The following is a 21,649-nucleotide window of genomic DNA, read 5'->3' on the forward strand; positions in this document are numbered from 1 at the left end:
TTTTAGCTGAGCTTTAGAAAAAGTACAAAGGTCTTTAAAATGTAATGTAGCAGTGGTACCAGGAAACCAAGAACACAAGAGCGCAGGCGCACAGCAGCAGAAGCACAGAGGCCACAGCTCGGCTCAGACAGTGGGAAGGGGAGGAGCTGCATTACAGAGCAGGCACCAAAGCCTCTCCAAACACCACTTGCAGAAAAAGCCTTAAGACAGACAATGCCAAGACCATGAACAGTCTTTACTTCTATCAGTTGTTTCACAGCACAATGAGACACAGCACAAAGTTTTTACAGCGGGATCTGCAGACAGTTTAAAAACAGGCAATTATCTTTAATAAAAAGCATTGAGTCTGAATGAAAATAAAATGAAGACAAACAATACTGAAGTTAATGATCACCTTGCTTGCTTTTGATTGTCTAAGAAGTCCAAGACTTCTCATAGTGCCTTTAATGTTCTACACATCACCTTCTCCAGACACCCTAGTTAGTGTAAAGCTTACTGTGCCCCAACTCATATGTGAAGTAGGTTTCACAACCTTTTCCTCTTGCTCTCAAACCCTGCTCACATGCGGGGAGGTGCAACAACTGTCATCATACAACATTCTGATTCACAAAGAAGCAGCACAAGTGTTGTACATAATTTAATTTGCACTTCTGTATATAAATGTTTACTATTGCACACTATTGCAGCACTTAAAAACATCTAATTATTTGCAAAAATTAGTAAAATACTTTAAAGGATTTAAAAATAAGGGTTTTAATGCAACTGACAAGATAATAAAAAAAGCAATTTACTTAATGAGATACAATCCTTTATGTTGGAAATGAAAGTTACATACAACTAGAGTACAATTAAAATATACCATATAGTTCAACACTTAATTCCTCAAATGTGTAAAATTAACAAGCTTCTACTGTCATAGATATACAATTTTTCCATATTGTGAAAAGGATTTTTCAAATTAAATACAGGTAACATAATATTCTGTAGTTATATTTCATGACTGTGTTTAAATGAGAGGGTTGTATAATACTCACATTGTCAAATGTACTCACTAATGCCTTGGAAATTGCACACTTCCCCTCCTTTTCCAAAATAGAATCTCATTTCCATACTGAAGTCTATTATGCCATATTGGAAAAGTGTTTTACTTTCTAACAGGATTTTCATAAAATTAAAAAATAGCATAATATCATGGCATTATGATGACTTTTCCACTTATGCCCGTGTAGAATTTAATCTGGATATCAGACAGACACGTCAGAACCAATTTCCTAGACTTTTGTCTTATTGTACACGCAAGATGAATGATTACAGTATTTTACAGAACAGAAAAATCTTTGAACCTTCCTAGAACTACAAATGTAATGATTAAAAATTAAAATCATAACAGAATCAAATTGTGATCTTCAACATTTATTAAAATCTTTTAAAGTTCATAAACGACAACAAAGTTACTGTAGAATTTATCGCATACAGCTAGCATACAGCAGCATGTCCTTGGTCTAAATGAAATACAAAAGATTTTTAACATTTTCATACAAAGGATTTCTTTAAATTTATTAATGTGACGATATATCTTTGTTACATAAAATTTGCTACAGCAAAGTATCTTATACTTTTCTTGCATGTATGTAAATATGGGTGGACAAAGACTGCATTCAGTGTCAGCCTCCTAATGACGTTGTGCAAAAATGCTCAACAACCTAAACAGACAGAACATTGGGTGGTATGTTTCATACTCTTTTGTAAAATGTCTACAAAGGCCTTTCTTTTAGGAGTGTCGTACAGATTAAAAGGAAGGAACGCCAGCTGTTTATTTGCACTGGCATTCAAACAGATCCAATGGCTATGTATCAATATAGCTCATTTTTTTAAAAAAACAATTCATCCTTGTATGCATGTAAATTTATCATAAAACATGAGTCTAGTTTAAACTTTTAGATGTGCTGTTTTAAGACAGGTCACTGAGACAGCCAGAACCAAGTGTTCAAATAAAACTACTATGAATAAGTTTAAAAGCAACCCCGAAAAAAGTGCTGAGCCGCTGATTATTAACATTGAAATAAATGTGTAAAAGTGCCCAAAGCTAGCACATGGTAGCAATACCTTTTAAGTCAGTTGGTGAGAGTATACAAAACATAATTAAACCCAAATACTTGTATCTGTGTGACCATACATTCTGATTGATTGAAAGAAAGTAGGTTAGAAATGAAGACACAACGCAACTAAAATAAACTCAGCTGTTGCAGTTTTTATACTTGATCTCTTTTTCTTCATGAATGAAGTGCTGTAATTAAAAAGAAAATGATTGTAGCAGTACTCCATCCTCAGTTTACTAATATAGTATACCAGAATAAAAACTTGGCAATAACCTCTTATTCTTAACAGCTAACAAAAAATAACCGTGTTCATCCAGCGATGCATCTAGAACATTATTTTGCATTTGCTAAACCATTTGTTTTTCATAGCTAATGGCAGAGCGCATTTTGCTTTCTGTGGCATGATGGTTTTTATTCTAATGGATGCCTTTTTTAATCAAAAAAGGCTTGAAGCAAGGAATACTTTGGGAGCCGAAATCTTGGCTACTTTAAAAAAAATAAGAAAAAAAACAGAAGAAGAAAAAGTGAATCAAAATGAATTCTCTACAGTACTGACCAAAACTTCCTTTAAGAGTTTAGGGTTCTTGATCTTAAACAAGCCATTTCACACCTGCCAACTGAAATGCTGGTAAGTTGACTTGGTTTAATATGGTCCAAAGTCCAGACCAGATGGAATTACTCCCTCTAATGAGACTGCAAGCTTTCCATGGTACAGTCTGGTTATGGCAACTTGCCTACTGCCTAGGTGGGAAATACAAAGGAAGGAGGCAGTGACGAAAACTGCAGGGATGTAGAAAACCAAGGCACGGGGTCTAGCTACTGTCCCCTACTTAAGCCATCCAATTGATTCTACTGAATTTTGGTCAGCCTCCAGGAAGAAATGTTTTTAAGTTAATTTAGCAGACATTTATATGGCGATAAATACTACCTTCAAAAATGCTAAAAATGTTGGCTAGGTTTAGTCTGAGCTACTAAAAAATTATTATAAATTGTAGCATCAGACACAAGACAGACATGAATTATTGGCTGGCACAGACTAGAAGCAACATTTATCTTTCACTTCAGTCTAAATCACACTAGCCGCAACACCTTCCATTTCACTCACACAAATAATACATTATTCAAAATAAAATGGAGCATTCTTGGGTAAAAAACTACTTCATTTCAAAGGGGGAAAATGAACAATACACAGAAACAAAGAACGACAGAAACCAAAGTTAAGTAGGAAAGTGGTCTATTATTCTGTGTTACTGCACAAACAGTGCTTGCTTAATTGTGCCTAGTTAGAAGGGTTGGTGCAAACTGCACACATGGAAGATGGCAATAAAGACCTCAGTCAGCTTTGTGGAATGAAGTAACTAGGTAACTGTTTTGACATATGATGGTCTCAGCTCCACCTCATCTGTTAACAGAGTGCAAAGATCCCAATGTGAGCCCTGATGTCATCTTGTCCTCTTACTCCTACTAAAAATCAGCAAATTCTTTTGCACATTTTTCTGTTAGAGAAGCACGAATATCTTCTTCTTCATAGTCATCAAAGTTGCTGGTATCTCCAGGACCTCTGCACTTTGGTATGAATGGAGCTTCTACCTGTATTGGTAGGAAATAGAAAAAGGCAAATGAAATGTTACTGGCCGAATACCAATAGATTTAACATTGTAATAATGAGCACAGCAATACTCCCATTACTTCTCACATCCTGCCAAGAAATCAGGTACTACAGATTTAAGTCACGGCACAAACAAAACCAACCTAGGAAGGTAGAGGCCTAGATGTGTGAATCTAAATTGGAAAAGATTAATCTCTTGCTGACAGACTCAAAACAAAGATTAGTCCCCTCCTTGCAGAGGTGATCCTGCTCCTTCCAGCTCATTAGCACAGGACATGGAGTATGTTGATTGCAACCACCACTACACAAAAATCTTAGGAAAGTTTGGAATGCCTCTCCCTCCTACTTGAAAACAATCTTCTATTTCCAAATAAAAACTAACCTAATTCAAGTGGAAAAGAATTTGTTCTGCATATTTTATGAAGTTTCTCCTAGGAGCTAAGTGAGAAGTGAAAGCCTTCTAAAAACTAGGCCACAATGAGACACAAGCAATGAATTGAAGGAGTCACTCAAAGACTGCACCATAAGGTAAGCAAAATTACAAAGTTATGCAGGTGATGCAAATTTAAACCTGGAGAAACAAAGTAATCAGTATCTTTCTCCCAAACATCTCAAGGAATAGGTGTGCCAGAGGCAGAATGGTGGGGAGACAATGAAACGGGGCAGGCACATCTCCAGCTGAGGCAGAGGATCACACAACACTGTGCCCCCAGGTAGATTGCTGATGGTGGGGATGTGTTGCATGTGTAGATCAGTAAATTAAAGAGGTACAGCACAGACTAACAAAATTAAACTCCAGACTGTGGGCAATACCACTATACACTGCCAAGAAATAACAGTAACTTGTTCATTTCTGCGTGCAATTGTCACGTGTATATCCTCTTATTCTTAAAACAAGGTCCATGTTTCAGTGATTTAGCCTGAGTGAACACACAGTCTGTGTACATACCTAGCCTACAAAGGCACACATTACCAGTATCTGAATTCTGTCTCTGTGTCTTCTTAAACTGATTTTCAGTTACTTTATTACAGCAAAACTCAGAGCACAGAAAATATCTCATTTACTGCTTGAACTTTAGAACACTTTCAAATGAGACACAGCATCACCAGCTGGGCAAGGGAGGGGATTGTCCCTCTCTGCCCTGCACTGGGGCAGGCCTCACCTCGAGTGCTGGGGGCAGTTTTGGGTGCCACGATGTAAGGAAGACACTGAACTATTAGAGAGTGTCCAGAGGAGGGCAACAAAGATGGTGAAGGGCCTCGAGGGGAAGCTGTGAGGAGCAGCTGAGGGCACTGGGTCTGTTCAGCCTGGAGGAGACTGAGGGCAGACCTCACTGCAGTCACTGCTTCCTCGGGAGTGGAAGAGGAGCAGCAGGCACTGATCTCTGCTCAGTGACACTGACAGGACCCGAGGGAACGGCCTGAAGCTGAGTCAGGGCAGGTTTAGGTTGGATGTCAGGAGAAGTTTCTCCACCCAGAGGGTGTTTGGGCGCTGGAACAGCTCCCCAGGGCAGTGGTGACCACACCAGCCTGAGAGGTTCAACAAGTGTTTGGACAATGCTCTCTGGTACATGGTGTGACTTCTGGGGTCCTGTGCAGGACCAGGAGTTGGACTTGATGATCTTTCTGGGTCCCTTCCAAATCAGCAAGTTTTGTGATTCTGTATTCAAAATATTAAGTAATTGACTGGTTTACTTATGACTATAGCATTAAAAAAAAACCTCAAAACAAAAAAAAACCCAAAAAACCCCCAAAACAAAAACAAAACAACAACAACAAAAAAAAAACAACAAAAAACCCCAAAAAACTCCCAAACCATTCACATGACATTAGCTGCCAAGGAACACTAGGTTTATTCAGGAGAATACATGCTGTGGTAACAGCCACTGTGAAAAACTAGTATAAGTCTAAGGTTTATTGCTGTATTTCTGTGACTACTTGAATGACATTACAATCCATGCTGTTGATTCAGACCCCATTAAAATATTTATTCTTTATAATTGGAAGCTTCAAACTTACTCGGTATCAGTTTTCACAACCTTTAAATTTAGTAATAGTTATTCTGACTCTACTACTTCTTAACATTTAAAAATATTTCTTATTTATGTGAAAGTAATTCACTATAGCAGTACACTAGCAATGCTAAGAGTATTTAGCACAGTATTAAAACACTGTTAATATTATGGGGCCTGGGTGTTCCCAAACAGCCTACTGGCAAATGAATCTTGGTGCATATAATGCCTCCTTGCAAAGAGCCATTAAGAAAGTGAAGAACAGATAATTAGAATTCCACAATGGGGAATATTTTCTTAAAAATATCTATACTTAATGCAAGGAATACAGGATGCATTAATTGTACCCTGTCTTCTAGTAATTAATACATTAGTGAATAATTCAACAACTGTACTGTCAGTTTGTGTAGCCAAACAACCAGTTTCTTTTTATAAACTATTGTTAATATTCAGGTTTGGCCCTTAAAATACTGCTGTTACAGCAGCAAGTTCATGCCTCTCTAGCCAAGACTGTTAGCATTTCAAATCCAAACCAATTTCTTTAAATATTATCACTTATCTCTAGCTTTTTTTACAGAAGGAGCAGGTTGCTTTAGGAGAAAAAAAAAGCTCTAGCTTTGGCATGAGCTTCTCCACACTGAAGTACAGTCTGAGTGCTGGCTGGAAAGGAAAACAAATTCATTTCTGCTGTGGAGGAGTATTTATAGATGCCACTAAAGCAGGGGTTAAATAAAAAGTGAGAGAGGCAGGAGATGCCTTGTCCTGAGATAATCCAGAAATAGACTAATGCACAACATGTGTGTTAAAGAGAACGTGAATGTACACAGAGGTCCAGGCTAGAATACCCAGAAGAAACAAACATAATTCAATCTATACATATCCTTTGGAACCTTAAAAGATTAAACCACTTTCACCCTTTCTCAATTAAGAAGTCACAGATCTAGGGAATGGAAATTAAACACAACAATTAGAAATTTTACTTCAATCCTTTAAAGACCTGTAATAGTTTTGATCAGGAAGGGTCTTACCTTTCTCTGATAAATGGCAATCCAATCTGTAGTTGCAAACCACTTGTGATTCTTTATGTCATTTACACCATTCTTGAGATTTCCATATCGTTTGGTCAAATCTACCTGGAGTAAATTTCTTAGAAGATCCTTTAGGTCTGAACTGAAGTGTGATGGGAACCTCACCTAAAATTATACACCCATAACATTAAAAAACATGATACAAATTTGATTCTTTCCCCTGTGAAGGGAAACAACTTGACACAGTAGGGCAATTTTTTATCTTTCTTCTAAAACCAAATCAAGCAGGAATGCATGAAGAGAGAGATGATTATTGTTGCACGTGCATTTCTGTTTCACAAAGCCTTCATCAGCAGCATTACATTGCCCATCTACAGATTTCTTGAACTGGAAGTTTCTAGGGGGCATGATATTAATTTAATGTAACAGTGATTTAAAAGCTAAGTTGAACTTGGCGATTTAACAACACATCATCTCAAGACAGTCTCAGCTATTTTCTAGGCATACATTTTTAGATTTTATATATATATATATGTATATATATATACACATACAGAGGAGACACAGTATATAGCATATATACAGCATATAAATACATAGATATGCTTTGAAATAACTGTACATTCAGCAATCATATATGAAAAGTCAATCTGGAACTTCATGCTGTACTGCAATCTGTTTCTCATAACTAAATGCACCAACATCAGAAGCCTTACATAACAGCACTATTTGAAGACAGCACACTAGTGACTTGCAATTCATTCAAACCTGGCTAAAGGATATTTGAAGATGATTCGTGGGATGTAATTACAAAGGGTTTTTCTAACAAATGATCTACTGACACCATTTGAGTTGGCAGAGAGAAGGAAGGGGAAAAGAACAGGCAGAAAGCTGTATTTATCATCCTCATAGTCTCAGTGTTTGCCACTCCCGATATTGAGCTGATCAGTTATGATGTAAATATAGATCATGGAATTACTTAACATAAAAACATTTTAAAAAATCAAGAAGTCCAGTTATTAAGAACCCTGCTTCAGTTTACCTACCAATATAGTTCTATTGTAGATTACGAGAAATTCACAGGTTTAATGACTATAATATCTAGACCACTGAGAAGTAAGGAAATATTAACTCAAATTTTTATGTAGAGAACTATGCAAATGAGGTAGAATAAATGAAAGACCCCAGGTTGCAAACAACTGATAGCTGAGGACTGAATTACAGTCTCCAGAGCTGATGTCCAGTACTATTTCTGCTGTAGTCCATCCATAGACTCAGTAAAAAAGGTAGATAACCTTTTACAGATGTCAAGCCAATTAGATGAGACTACAAAAACTGCCTAACATTTTGTTTTTAGTTTAGAAGAAAAAGATTTCTTTAAAAATATGTTCTTGTAAATTAATTCCCATATATTCATGGACACAGCTGAAGGTTCACAACATTAAACCTTTCAAAGAGCAACCACCAATCACCTTCTTTATTAAATAAGAATCAACCTCAGTGCAGGGCACCACAGGCCTACTGAGGTACTGCCCTTGATTGGAATTACAGAGGCACCTGAGATGCAGCACAGCATGTGTCTGTGTAGGGGCAAGGAAGAGAACAACTGTAACAAATCAAGTGAGCACAAAGAATCAACACTGGCTGGCAGGGGAAAAAACAGAATGACTACATTCTGCTGCTATCCAGCACACTAAGAGATATTAATGAAAAATAAATGTGAAACATTGGATACACTTTTCAAAACTTTTATATAACAATGAAAGCCAAACAACATTAGACATGTCTACCTATAAGACTGTGGAAGTAAAGAGACCTAGGAGTGATGGAAACTATTCAGGGCTTCTCAAAAATTGCAAAAAAAAAAATTATAGAAAATAGCTAGGCAAATTAAGCACACAGCTAAGTAGTTGTTAACAGTCATTGGATCACTTTAATCCAAGCATAAAAGGATATAATACCACAGTGTCTGTAAATTTAGTAACTTGCATTTTAAATTTGAAGGCAGGGAACAGATTTTTATAACTTTGGTTTTCAAGTAACAATGTCTGTACTTATGAAACGTACATTACAAACTTCTCCTAGGTCCTTTTCAAACTGCTCACTGTCTAGAGACCAGTGAATTCTGTATCTCCTCCACCAAAACCCAGGTTCTATAAAAACAACTGTGTTTGTGGAAACACCCAGAGCCTTAACTCACCTTGCCAGACACAATCTTCTCGTAAATTTGAATGGGCTGATCTGCAAAGAATGGGGGGTATCCAGCTGCCATTTCATAGATTAACACTCCTAGTGCCCACCAATCCACTGCCTTGTTGTAACCCTGAATGAAATGAAACATGCCACTGTTAGTACAGGTTCTAACACAGGTTAGGATTTTCAGTATAGATCTATGTATTTATGCAATACAAAGAAAGCAAATACATTATTGTTCATTTAATGCAGAACTTACAACCTGACACCAACCAAACTGGCATTCACAGATTCCAACAGCAATACACTTAAAACCTAATACAGCAATGACAGTGAAATAGTGATGGAAATAAAGCATTTTACACACATTCCTCTGATGAGTGTCGGTGATTTCTTTACACTCCTGGGTAAATGGGCACAACTTATTTATTTAAAATCAAAACAATTTTTTTACAGACTGATAATTCTTCAAAGCTTAAGGAAATTTCATTACAACAACATACATAACAACATTTCTTATATTGTACATGACACCATTTTGCTTGATTATCCACAGTTTGGAACATTCCGTTTCATATGCAGTTAACCAGCTACAAGAGCTTAAAAGTTTAGTTAATTAGCTGTTAGAGTAATTTATGATCTGATCTTAAAAGCCTGAACCTTAAACCATTAGTAGGTCCAATTCAATGTTAAGAAAGACAAAGAAACCACCAAACCCATCCACTTCATATATGTTCTCTGAGATTTTTTACAAAGCTCAGGGCTCAGACTCAGCCTTTAAGGAAAATCTATTGTGAAGACATTGTAGTAGATGCATTGTAATTTTTTCTGCTGTTTTAGCTGCACAGGGGGAAAACATGCAAACAACAAACATTTTTCTCCAAACAAAGTATTTTTTTTCACTTTTGATGATCTGTAAAGGGTATTTAATTATAGCACATGTTAAATATGTACTTTAACATTATGCACTACGACTGTTTTATAGCATAAGCAGTTCTATATTTTCCATTTGCAAAACATACAGTGCTGCAGTTAAACAGCTATAGTATAAATAATTTTTTTTAAATGTTGGAACACTTAATGCAAGTAATGGACACACAGATCTACAGTCAGCTAAGACTGCATGTGCTTTACGTGTAAAACCAGTGGATTGTCATGTTTGATTTGATGTCAAATGCCTTAAACCTGAAACTCTGCAACTAGTTATGTAATGACAACTGATTCATCCCATACACAGTTCTTGTTCTAGTGTGTTAACACTTCAGAATGTAATCACTCAGATCTGTTCTTCTGATAAGGATGTTAGTTAAATAACATAATCACAGGTTCTTTAAATCCCTTTGCTCCTCACAAGTTACATGGCAAGCAGATGTAGGAAGTTTGGTACAGTTATGTGAAAATTCCTTATCTGGCATAAGTTTTGGCATACTAGACAAGTATTTACAATGCAATGACTGCATTTTGTGTCATTTGTCAATCGACTAATCAAGATTTAATTTTTGGAAGTATCAGCAACTGTTTATCCCTCAGAGCTTGAAAACTGGGTGAGAAGCTTTAACTGCATCAAATGCATGGCTGAGTAACAAGATAAAGTACCTTGCTGAGAATTATTTCAGGTGCCAGGTATTCTGGAGTCCCACATAACGTCCAAGTTCTGCCTTTTACTCTTTTTGCAAAGCCGAAGTCCGTGACCTGTCACCAGAAGAAATAAATTGATTGTAAGTGCGTTGCTACAAACAAATTTAAAATGAAGTACTTTAGAAATATTTTGAAAAGTCATTTTTTTGCAGGGGAAAAATTTATTTCTCAAAGCACATAGTATCATATAGTCAGATGTGTCTTTATTAGTCAGTCTTCCTGGTACTTCTAAGTCAGATAAATAGGGCTCATGATAAAATTAATAAAGAACACAAAATATGTATTATCACCCTGACATCAGCTTCTATTTATAATTTAAAAGATCAGTAAACTATGGTTTACTAATCTTCCACATGTACTGCAATTACATTATTATTTTTTGTTACATTGTAACATCAGACTGTTTGTAATGCTGAAAATTTGAAGAATATAAATAAGATATTTATCTTTTCCTTTAGTTAACAAATAAATGAATCACAAAAAGGATCAATATATCCCCCAGTCTTGTAAATTTTGAATTTTATTGCATAAGTGTATAAAGGTCATATGTAAAATTAGTGTGGGAATAAGACAACATAGAAGAGGTCTTCCAGTAACTTCTGATTCTGAGTATCTTTGAAAGCATCATCTGAGTCAAGTTTGTTTATTTGAGGCCTGAGGGGGGGAAATGTAGCAATAACTGTATTCACAAATGGCAAGTACTTGGACATTATAAATTCCTCATTTCACTTGTCATGTTTTCTACAGTAAGTTTTCAGAACTCTGTATGCAATATCACACTGTCTGTGGTTTTGCCTGGACCATATTGCGGAATACATACAGAACCCAGGTAATTACATGTGGAATTCTGGGATCAGTTTCAAGCTATTAAGTCTGTGCTTGTTTCTTTTGTTTACTCCTTCTTGGTTTCAATTTCAACCCATTCCTTGAGAAAACATACTGTACCAAATGAGAATCACTGCTAATTATACAATAACCTGTGCTGATGTTGCTGTACATTTATGTCACAACTGAAGAAGCCAAACTATCAAGGCAGCTTTTTTTCATTTTTGGTAGAAACAACAGCATCAGCAGCTGGAACTGAATGGAGTGGGTGACATGCTGACTGGAGAGACCTGCTTCAGTCAGCAAAGAATAATTTCTGTGTTTGGGAATGCACATCAGTCTATGTATGAAGAATACACTGCAGACATGGGACAAACAATAATGGCTTTAAAATACAAAAAGAAAATTAATTTGGAGCTGCAGCATCAACATATGAACACAAGCCTCCCTCTGCCACCATCACAGAAACAGGCTGCTGCACAGAGAGAGCTGCCAGTGCTGGAGTAAAGCAGTCACAGTAAATGGAGTAAATCAGCCATACATTAATGGTGCTCCCCAGCTACATTAAACTCGTATTCATCTTCTCCCTTCAGTATTATCTTAGACTCCATGCAAAATTATCTTACAGTTATAAACAACATAAGATATGAGATATGAATTCTTTACACTTCTCTCAAACATTTTTATTATGTATTTTCTTGTTTAGATTCTGCTGTGGCAAAAGGTGACACAATGAGGGAAGAAGAACTTCGTTTTAAGTTTAAGAACTGCACAGCATTGCAGAGTGCTTGTTGCTGCACTCTGCCTTCCCATTTGCCATTTAGCTAAAAACGTAAGAGATAAGAGGAAGATGAGAAGGTGCCATGAGAGGCTGTTGTAAAACAAAAGCTGTTCTTTGAGTACTGCAGTGCAGACCTCAACTCAGCTCCCACCCCAGCTGTGCTGGGAAGGCTCAGACTCTCCAAGGGTGGGATTCATCTGATGGACATTAAGTACTATCATGCCAGAGCTAATATCTAAGGTGGTTTTCCTAAACTCCTTATACAGACAGTGCAGAGAAACAGACATTTTAGGGCATCTTTCATCTTGTTCTAGGGCAGACGTATAAAATAGGTCAGATGAACAGAGCCATGTAATCACCTACTTCTCACCACAGACCCCAAGGGAAATCCTGACAACTGGCTCAACTGCAGACAGCTCTACTGTGCATACTTAATTTTAGTCAGAGGAAGTACAACCCAAGGGTTTTAACCATTAGTAGACTGTATGGCATTTGAATGCTCCACACAAACATGCTAACAGACCATTTATTCTAAACACATTTTCTCAAATTACCTAAATCTACACTGCAAGACAATACTTCATCTCTAAATATATGAAGAATATCATACCTGGATGTATCCTTGCTGATCAATTAAAAGATTTTCAGGCTTTAGATCTCTGTAGATGAGGTCTAATGAATGGAGGTACTCAAATGTTAGCACTATCTGAGCTGCATAAAACCGTGCATGTGGTTCACTGTGAAGAATTAAAAGAATATTAAGTATCCCAATGCTATGCTAAGGTACCAAAACAACCACCTAACTGTCAGGGATAGACAAAGTAAGTATCTTTTAACTGGTTCTTTTGCTGTGCAACAAGAAAGAGCAAAAACAAACATTTTCAGAATCGATACATACATTCCCTAAATTAAAGTCTTGCAGCTAAAATACACATGCAAATCAAGGTAAACGTATCCCACAGTGCAGAGCTTTGACTTCAAATTTTGCTTTCAGAAACTACCATGAATTTCAGTGACAATATGCATAGGAATTCCAAGATTCTATCATGCACAGATCACAAATGCCTGTATTAACTAAATGAAAAATAAACAGGAGTTCTTCACGGCCTAATTTAAGTCCACTGAACAAGGGGTAAAAGCACTTAACCCTTCAGAATTTTTTCCTCAATGCTAATAAATTTTACAAACCCCTCTTCCCACATCAGCAAATTAGGATTTTTAAAAGGAATAGTGTCATTAATACTCTTACCTGAACCTTCCGATTCTTCTTAGATGTGAAAACATTTCTCCACCAGGAACATACTCCATTACCATGTATAAATTAGAATTGTCCTAAGGAAATTAGGGGGACAAGTAAACACACACAAATGCACATTAGGCATGCTAGAGTCTCTACAACTCCTATGTGGAGCACATTTTATTAATGAATGAAAATGAAAAACTCTAGCCATCCAATGACATTGACAAATGTAATGCAACATAGGTAGAAATTCTTCAAAAACTGCAAAAGAAGCATCATATATCTCAAGAAATATATTTTAAAGCAAATCTGATAAAGATAATTAGCGAGGTCCAGACGCAGACTGGTGTGTAAGAGACCTGATGGAAGAGAGGGTAAGATGCCCACTGCAAGACAAGACCTTGAACTCTTCAATACTTATAACTGACAACCTGAAGTATTCTTGTCTCCACAGCTCCTGCCCCAAACCTCAAACCACTAAAGATTAAGGTAGAACATGTGTGCTCATTTAAAATTAAAAAAAGAAAAAAGAAACAAAGAAGGCACACATCGCTCCATAAACTAGAAAGCTTCTCAATTTCTTTACAGACTGACTAGTATGTACTGTCATTAAATTAGGAGCTTCATGTTAAAACTGTCCTTCATGGTTAAAACTGTCATTAAGACCTGCCTCAGGTATAAATCTCAAGCAAAAAGATCTGCAGAACAATTACAAATTTACCATTCTATATAGTGGTACAGAAGACACGCTTTGGTATCTCTCAAAGGTAAAATGATGCCTTAAAGCTCCCTTGCTGTACAATCCAGCTGCCCTCCGAGAGAAGAGAAAACTCTGAGGAGTTTAACTTAATTTTTATTTTTTTATTTGGAGATATCCTTTCAAACATTACCTGATGAACGGGAGTATATGAAGTGTACACGAGTGCACTCCACTCCTACTCAAGCCCTGGCATCAGTGCCAAAAGAAGCATCTTTGAAAACAAAAATACTTGAACTATTGTACAGTAAAAGTTAAATATTTTAATATCTAAAGTGTAAGCATGCACTTCCCTGAAACCCAACAATTACTTTGAAAGTAATGAATACCTTAAAAGAATACTCCAGTTTAACAAGGAAAGGAAAGTTCACTGCTTGTAATATCCTCTTCTCATTCAGTGTGTGTTCTATCTGCTTCAGTTTGACGACCTAGGAGAGAAAAAACAATCTTCAGCTTAAGTGTGATATTTTATAGCTCTTGATAAACTTTTCAATGTTAAACAATTAGTTGAAAGCAAATTTGTAACTTTACAGAAAATGAAAAACCTTATGGATTCCTAGTACAGTAACAGCACCAAGAAAGGATAATTACTTTTTAAAGAGTAACACTTGTGTAATATAGTTGGCAGACAACTCTACAAATAGTGTTTCTTCCTATTTGCTGAGTGTAAGAGTCAGTAAGGAAAACCTGTCTGTATTTTCTATGAAAGGTTTATTATGGCCATACTTTCTCAGCACTTCACTAAAATCCACTTGATCTTTGGACCCTTTGCTATGAAAGGCAGGAAACTGTGTAGGACACACTTAATAATGAATTTTGTTACCTGTGAACAGAAGTAAACAGGCTTTTGTTATACAGCTCACACATTAGTGACAAAACTAAGGAGAATACAAATTCAAAATCTCCATTTTTATGAACAAGTTACTTCTTATAATCCATTAAAATATTAGGGTGCTAACAAGGCAGCAAGTGGCAGGTTTCTGATCATTCCTTCTCAGCAATTAATAATCAGTTTTCTTGTGTTAGACCCCCACGGTGCATAATGAATTACATCCATTTTATTTAATCCCAATTGCACAATATATCTATAACCCATTTTCAGAATGGCATGATTTCCAAGTAAAGTTAAGGTTTTTTTTCCTCACTCCACAGGAAAAGAGAAGAAAATGTACATGAGTGATCAAAACAAGTCTTCGTTTATGTTTGGAAATCAAATCTAACTGCTATAAATAAAAGATAATCAAGATACTCCAACCCTGAATGAAATAATATTTAAATTTAATTTTAGAAGCAAAAAGTAGTACATATAAAAAACTCACTACTGTTTTGAAATAAACATCATACAAAGGAAATAATGATTTAAGGAAATGAAACCTATTTTGAATTCCAGATCTTCAGGGTACAAATAAAGTTTTGCTCAAATCAACTCATTTGTGGGAAGTATCTCCATCCCTAAAAAGCTACAGTGCTGCAAAGATCTTGTCCATCCAAGCAAGAAAGCCAAGGCTCTTGTCTGTGAGGTATTCAGCTGCAACGCCAGACCAGACTTCAGTCCTGCTCCTGCATCTCCTCCCAGTGAGGGACTGCAGCGGGGTGGAGCAACACCACAGGCTGAGGCTGCTGTTTAACACTTCAGAATGTCCAACTGGGGCTTCAGACCCAGCTTGTTCACACTTCAGCACAGACTCAGGGCATGGCCAGTGTCAGCTTCCCATATACCAAATGGTATAATGGCAGATTCTCCAACAGCTTGTTTGTGCCCAGGCTCTTGTTCAGGATTTTTTTTCTTTCCAAAAACAATTACCTAATTAAACTAGCCAAGCAGTGGCATGTTACAGCCTTCCTAACTCAAGGCAGACAAAGGAATAAAATCCTTACACAGAAAACTCCAGGCTGCATCAACATCCATTACATTTTTTTCATGTTCTATGAATCAAGCATGAGATTGGATAACAAAGACATACACTGGATGCTTTCCCTTTTTTTCAAGCAAAATGGAAATGAAAAATTATAAGCAGCCTGCCCATTGTCTAAGTTCAGACATCTGGATGTTTTCTGTCATAAACAAAGAGACAGAAACGTATTCTCTATTTTTCTAACAATTAATGGAAGCTACTAATATATTTCTAATAGAATACATAAAAAATAATTATGCTAAGATAAGTTGAAAAAACAGGTATTTCATAAAGGAACACATCAAGATTTCTTATTATATACAAAATCATCTAATTTATGAAAGAATACTGATGTCTGGATGCAAACATCTTTATAATCCTGGGAATCGTTTACTGCAAGTCCACTGCAGTTGTTAAAAACGTGACCTTTTTGCTTTTTCCAGATAACTTTCCAATTTTGAGAGGTAGTAATGAATTTAATTAACTTTTAAAAAAACCCCAAAACTCCAAGTATTTTTATGGCAGCTTTCTGAAGTAAGATGTTATTTCCTAAACTCCTCCAGTAATCACAAGTCAGCCACTCACAAAAAAAGGGTTCAAAGTAAAAAAACAGCTGAGACTCTGAAGTTTGGTGGTGGACTCTTTGTGCAGCACTGGGACTCTCTGCTGCAGGATGCCACCAGCCATGCTGAGTAATGCTGAGGCACATTTCCACATAGGTGGAAATGGCTGGGCTGCCTTTACTTGTACTATGCTTACTATGCTGGAATGTCATTTTAACTTCATTAGATTTTTTAAAAATACAAGTTAGATACCATTATAACAGGAGAATACTTTAGATGCAAGAAAATGGGGTTTTCTATGCAAAAAAAAAAAAAAATCACTTCTGTAGCACAAAACCCCCAATGAATTATACCAACCTTCTGTTTGTCCAGTATCTTCATAGCATAATACTGTTCTGTGGATTTATGTTTCACCATCATTACTCTCCCAAATGATCCTGTTCCAAGGGTTTTTTGCCGCTCAAAATCATCTAGGCCAGCAGTATTCTATATGTAGGATATAATCACATTGTTTACAATAATACCAAAGAGAATTTTAACTGTATGAATTCAGTTATGGAAAAGAGTTGGGAAATACTACATTTAACAAAGATAACTATAGCCAACTACACTGTTATAATTTGATATCGGTCAGATTTTAAAAAAGAGATTTTACATGCCACTCATTAAAACAGAAGAATCATCATTTCTGTACTTTGTCCATACAGCTGTCCATACATGCTTAGTAAGGAACATCTAGCAGTAAACAGATCATGAATATAACATGCAGATAAATAATACCTTCATGCTTCATGATCAAGAATGTTAGAACATGCAAAAGACCCCAACATCAAGAGACAGTTCTACATGAGAGTTGTCTGAAGAGCACATCCCCAAGTACATTTTCTCAGACATTCATTTCCATAGCATCTCAAATATTGCATTAGAACAAGAATCTTACCCAAAATCCCAAATTTCACAAGACTTCACTCTAACAAGCTCCTTAACCAGCTCCCAAGCACTATGCAGTAGTCTTAATACTCTTAATTCCACTTACTAGCATGGCAGAAATTATTAACATGGTAAATTACAGATGTGCCAATGCTTCTGGTATTAAAAAAAAGCCAACTAAAAACATGCCAATAGGCCTTGAGTCTTGTCATGTTCATTGTGAACATCATTCTCATAAGAGAAAATGTTCAGTGGGAGCATTTTATCAGCTCAAATCTGGAGAAGACTTGAGAATCTTTGTTGATAAACTTCGATGAAAGTGACAAAGCTGGCATTAAAATAACCTGAAACTCCTTTACAAATTGCACTAAAATTATTTCTGCACTACTCATTACAGACTGATAACATATTGATAACATTATCCAAAAAATGCAATACAGAAAATTACTGAATGCTTAAATGACTGATACCTGAGGGGGGCTTTCCCATTTTCTTAAAAAGTCTTCTTTGGCTTTGGCTAGGAACTCTTTCACTGAAAACACACAAAAAAGGTACATTTCAATTAATATAATTCATCATGAGTGCAATGGAGATGGTTTGTTAATAAAATATATAAACTTCATTAACAACTTCTTTCTTCAACTGATAATATGCTATTTTCACCATGGATGAAAGCAAGCATCAATGCCTCTAGAATTTCTACTGTATCTCCAGGTGATATCTAAGCTTTCTGCAGTAACTACATCATTCTACACAAATTACTTCAACTTTACCAGCTCTAATAGCTCAAATACTCTATAGGCAAGCAGGCTTTAAGGTGATGTCAGACATTCTTAATTCAGCTGGGAAAAAACCAAACACCTGACATTTATAAATAGCCATTCCACAAAGATTGACTTCTTATCTCTTTAAATGTTGCATTTTCTTTCAGCTGCTTGAGTGTAATGTCAATCTCATTGCTTTTTCCCCTCATCACCTTTATTTAAAGGCTGTTTGCAAGCTCAAGGACCAAATGGACAGCATTACTGCAAGCAAAGACAAAGCACAGGGCTACAACAACACTGCACATTAGGCATGCCCACAGTCAGAGAATATGCAGTTTTAATATTGATTTTCCATTGAAATTGAAGGAATGTACAATGGCAAAATTCTGGATGACTGTTTAAAATGTGCACCAAAATATTTTGTTTAGATCATCTCTCATCTGTTCTCTTTTTTTTGAATATCAATGCTCAGCCAGATCAATGAGGATTACTTCATGCACAGTCATTAATGGAGGTGTTTCAGACATTGCTGTGGTTCTGAAAGAGTCACAGAATCAAGAAAATATCATACTGGTTGTGTGTTCTCTGAATCATTTCACATAACACAACTTTAATAACAGTGTTTTTTCTGTACTGTGACGTTCTGCCACAAGCAATTGCTAAAAATACACCGCAATATGCCAAGATTATTCTGGTCAATATCTAGCACTCTGTGTTTTAGCAACTGTATTTTACATTCTGACAGTCAAAAAATTAGGTTTATAACAGGTTGTAAACAAATCACTTGATGAATCAGAACTTCCTTGTACTTTTCAGTGAATACTAATGTTGACAAAGAAAACTTCAAAAATACTCTTCTTATACTGGTACATTTCCAGCAACAGTAAAAACAGCAGCAGCCCTGGAGAAGGCTGGTTGTAAATTATTTTTTTTCCTTTTTTCCCCCCTTCTTGGGTGTGCTATGGGACTTGATTATCACAAAACACTCTAAGGAGGTTTATGGCTCCCACTACCACTGGCTCTGATGGAGCACTAAATAAAATGGTAATTTCATAGAAGTTGTCAACAGTTCTGGCTGACCTCAACATTAAAAAAGTGTATAAAGCATGATATCCACTCAGCAATGTTATTTGAAGAGAAACAAGCAACGTCATAGAGGAGGAACATATTCAGTACTCTAAACTTATGGTTAAGAAGAGCAATAAAAACACAGTTTGTATCAAAGAAACTGGTAAAACAGTATTAAAACTAACTGAGAGTTAAAAATATTTTAGTGGCTAATCAGCAAAAAATGTTAACCTGTGTGTTGAAAATATTTCCTTTGTTTATAAGTTATAGAGGTTATTCATGTAATGACTTTTAATTATCCTAATTTGAAGATAGGACAGGATTTCCTGTGGCATGAAATAATTTTCAACACAAAAACGGGAAACTAGCAATGTCCAAATTCATGTTTGATGATCCTTTTTCCATTAGGAGAACAGAGATGACTTGATCAAGTGAGGAATACTGATACAGTTATTCAAACATCAATTTATGTCAAAGTAGCACAAATATTTTCTCTCAATGACAAGAGAAAAACCCCAAGAAAATCATTAAGATTACCAAAAAGCTGAGCCTTCAAACTTTAGCGGCTGTAGCTTAGAAGTGAACATTAACACTACATAGCATAACCACAACACAAAGTAATTACTTTTTTTTTAAATGTCATTACAGTACATATGTTTAAATATCCCTCATGCCATCTCTGTTCATATAAATAAATATTTTAAGTTGCCAGTTATTTCACATTGAAGTATGACTATTCAGTATTTATAAAAATATACAATGACATTTACAGTCATTTTTATCTCTGTTCTACTTATGGAATAAAGAATGCTGTTTATGAACTAAATGTGATCCAGCTGGAAATATTCAAATTGTGGATTCATGAGAAAAATCTCTCATTTCTAGAATACCATTAAGCCACAAGCTCTCCTGCAACAAAACTCCTACATTGTTCTACTTTACTTTGGCCCTCTTTTCATAGAAAGCAGCATTGAATATAAATTTTCAAAATAAAGCTACCCAAGGGTAATAACTTATCTGAAAATCACTGTCTTTTAAAAACAGTTTAATGTTTTGTGCTCAGTTTTATTAAAATCAGTTTCTTCCTAATGACAGAGTACATTGAATTATGCCTGGTTCTCACTTTCAGAGGTCACCTGGGCTCCTACACCTCAACACAATTCCGCAGGTGCTTTCAAATAGAACTTAGGCAATTTAAGCGCATGCACTTCAGTCACTTCTCAAAACACGACTTGGAATTTGAACTTATGAAAATTATCTCTCAAGCACAAAACAGCAGCTCTTGCTAGAGGAGAACACATTTAATTTCTACTTTCAAGTGCAGAATCAAAATTTACGCCAACTGGGTAGCAGTGGCTATTGGTATTACTGTGATGATGCAAACAAATAGGTGTAATAGATGATGACTTAGAGGTTTTCCTCAAGTGCACATTTTTAGCCACCTTACATTGTGATGATGTGGCTCTTGTTTGCTTTTCTAGTCTAAACTGTACCTAGCATCTGTGACTTTGGGCACTAATGAAGGAATGAGCATACCAAACGTCTCTATAGGTTCCCCAAGGGTTTGCAGGAACATTCACCCACACAGATGAGATGATGAAGAGAGGAAAGAAAGAGAAGAAGAAAAAAAAGTTTTATGCATTTCCACAACAAACACATAGAAAACACAAATACATTCCACCCTTTCCCCTCCCCACTCAAGAACAGACCCTGTAATAAACCAGCCCTTTCCCACACAGACAGAATGACTCATGTTAAATCACAGAATGTTTGAGCAAAGAAAGAAAAAAAATCACCAAAGGCAGCTAAAATCAGTATGAAAAAAAGATGATGCATCACAGAAATAAGCACAGCTTAGAAAACTTCAGGAGATCAAGTTGGCATCTTTAATTATTAAGCTATTCCAAGACATACACATCCACGGAACTGTTGCTAACAATAGTGTATCTATCTTCATCACAGCATGCTGGATCACAATAAAACCTGTAATCGGGTGATCTTCCCACTACTTAGCACTTTGTTCCAGAAGACAGCATGTGTGAATTGCATGGCATGTGGTAGATAGCAAAGAAATGGCAAGCAGTCTCCAAAAAAAAAAAGAAATCTCCATCAGATTTTAGTCCTATTACCCAATAACAGCAACTTGAGAAGTCTAATCTGCACAGCTGAAGTTACTGTATGCAAAGTGGAATGTACACAGGGATCTGGTATGGACACCATATGAGCATGATTTAATTTGGTACGGCT

General features: G+C 36.1%; 1 protein-coding gene across 4 annotated transcripts in view; it reads right to left on the reverse strand.

The window, feature by feature from the left end:
• Nucleotides 1–624: 624 nt before the first annotated feature.
• The window catches only part of PRKACB (protein kinase cAMP-activated catalytic subunit beta), an 80,862-nt gene continuing 59,837 nt past the window's right edge, over nucleotides 625–21,649 (reverse strand). For 3 of the 4 annotated variants that reach the window (XM_036387517.2, XM_036387513.2, XM_036387515.2), the window contains 9 exons: nucleotides 18,041–18,102; nucleotides 16,998–17,126; nucleotides 14,512–14,610; nucleotides 13,435–13,517; nucleotides 12,796–12,922; nucleotides 10,538–10,633; nucleotides 8,949–9,071; nucleotides 6,749–6,913; nucleotides 625–3,689 (listed from right to left, as the gene is read on the reverse strand). In XM_036387517.2, coding sequence (XP_036243410.1) covers nucleotides 3,564–3,689; nucleotides 6,749–6,913; nucleotides 8,949–9,071; nucleotides 10,538–10,633; nucleotides 12,796–12,922; nucleotides 13,435–13,517; nucleotides 14,512–14,610; nucleotides 16,998–17,126; nucleotides 18,041–18,102 — 1,010 coding nt within the window. In that variant the 3' untranslated portion in view covers nucleotides 625–3,563. Of the gene's footprint in view, nucleotides 3,690–6,748; nucleotides 6,914–8,948; nucleotides 9,072–10,537; nucleotides 10,634–12,795; nucleotides 12,923–13,434; nucleotides 13,518–14,511; nucleotides 14,611–16,997; nucleotides 17,127–18,040; nucleotides 18,103–20,938; nucleotides 20,994–21,649 lie in introns of those variants that run through there. The other variant, XM_054515764.1, reaches the window with a different exon arrangement.

Source organism: Molothrus ater, chromosome 9, assembly GCF_012460135.2.
Source record: "Molothrus ater isolate BHLD 08-10-18 breed brown headed cowbird chromosome 9, BPBGC_Mater_1.1, whole genome shotgun sequence".
NCBI classification, from domain to species: Eukaryota; Metazoa; Chordata; class Aves; order Passeriformes; family Icteridae; genus Molothrus; species Molothrus ater.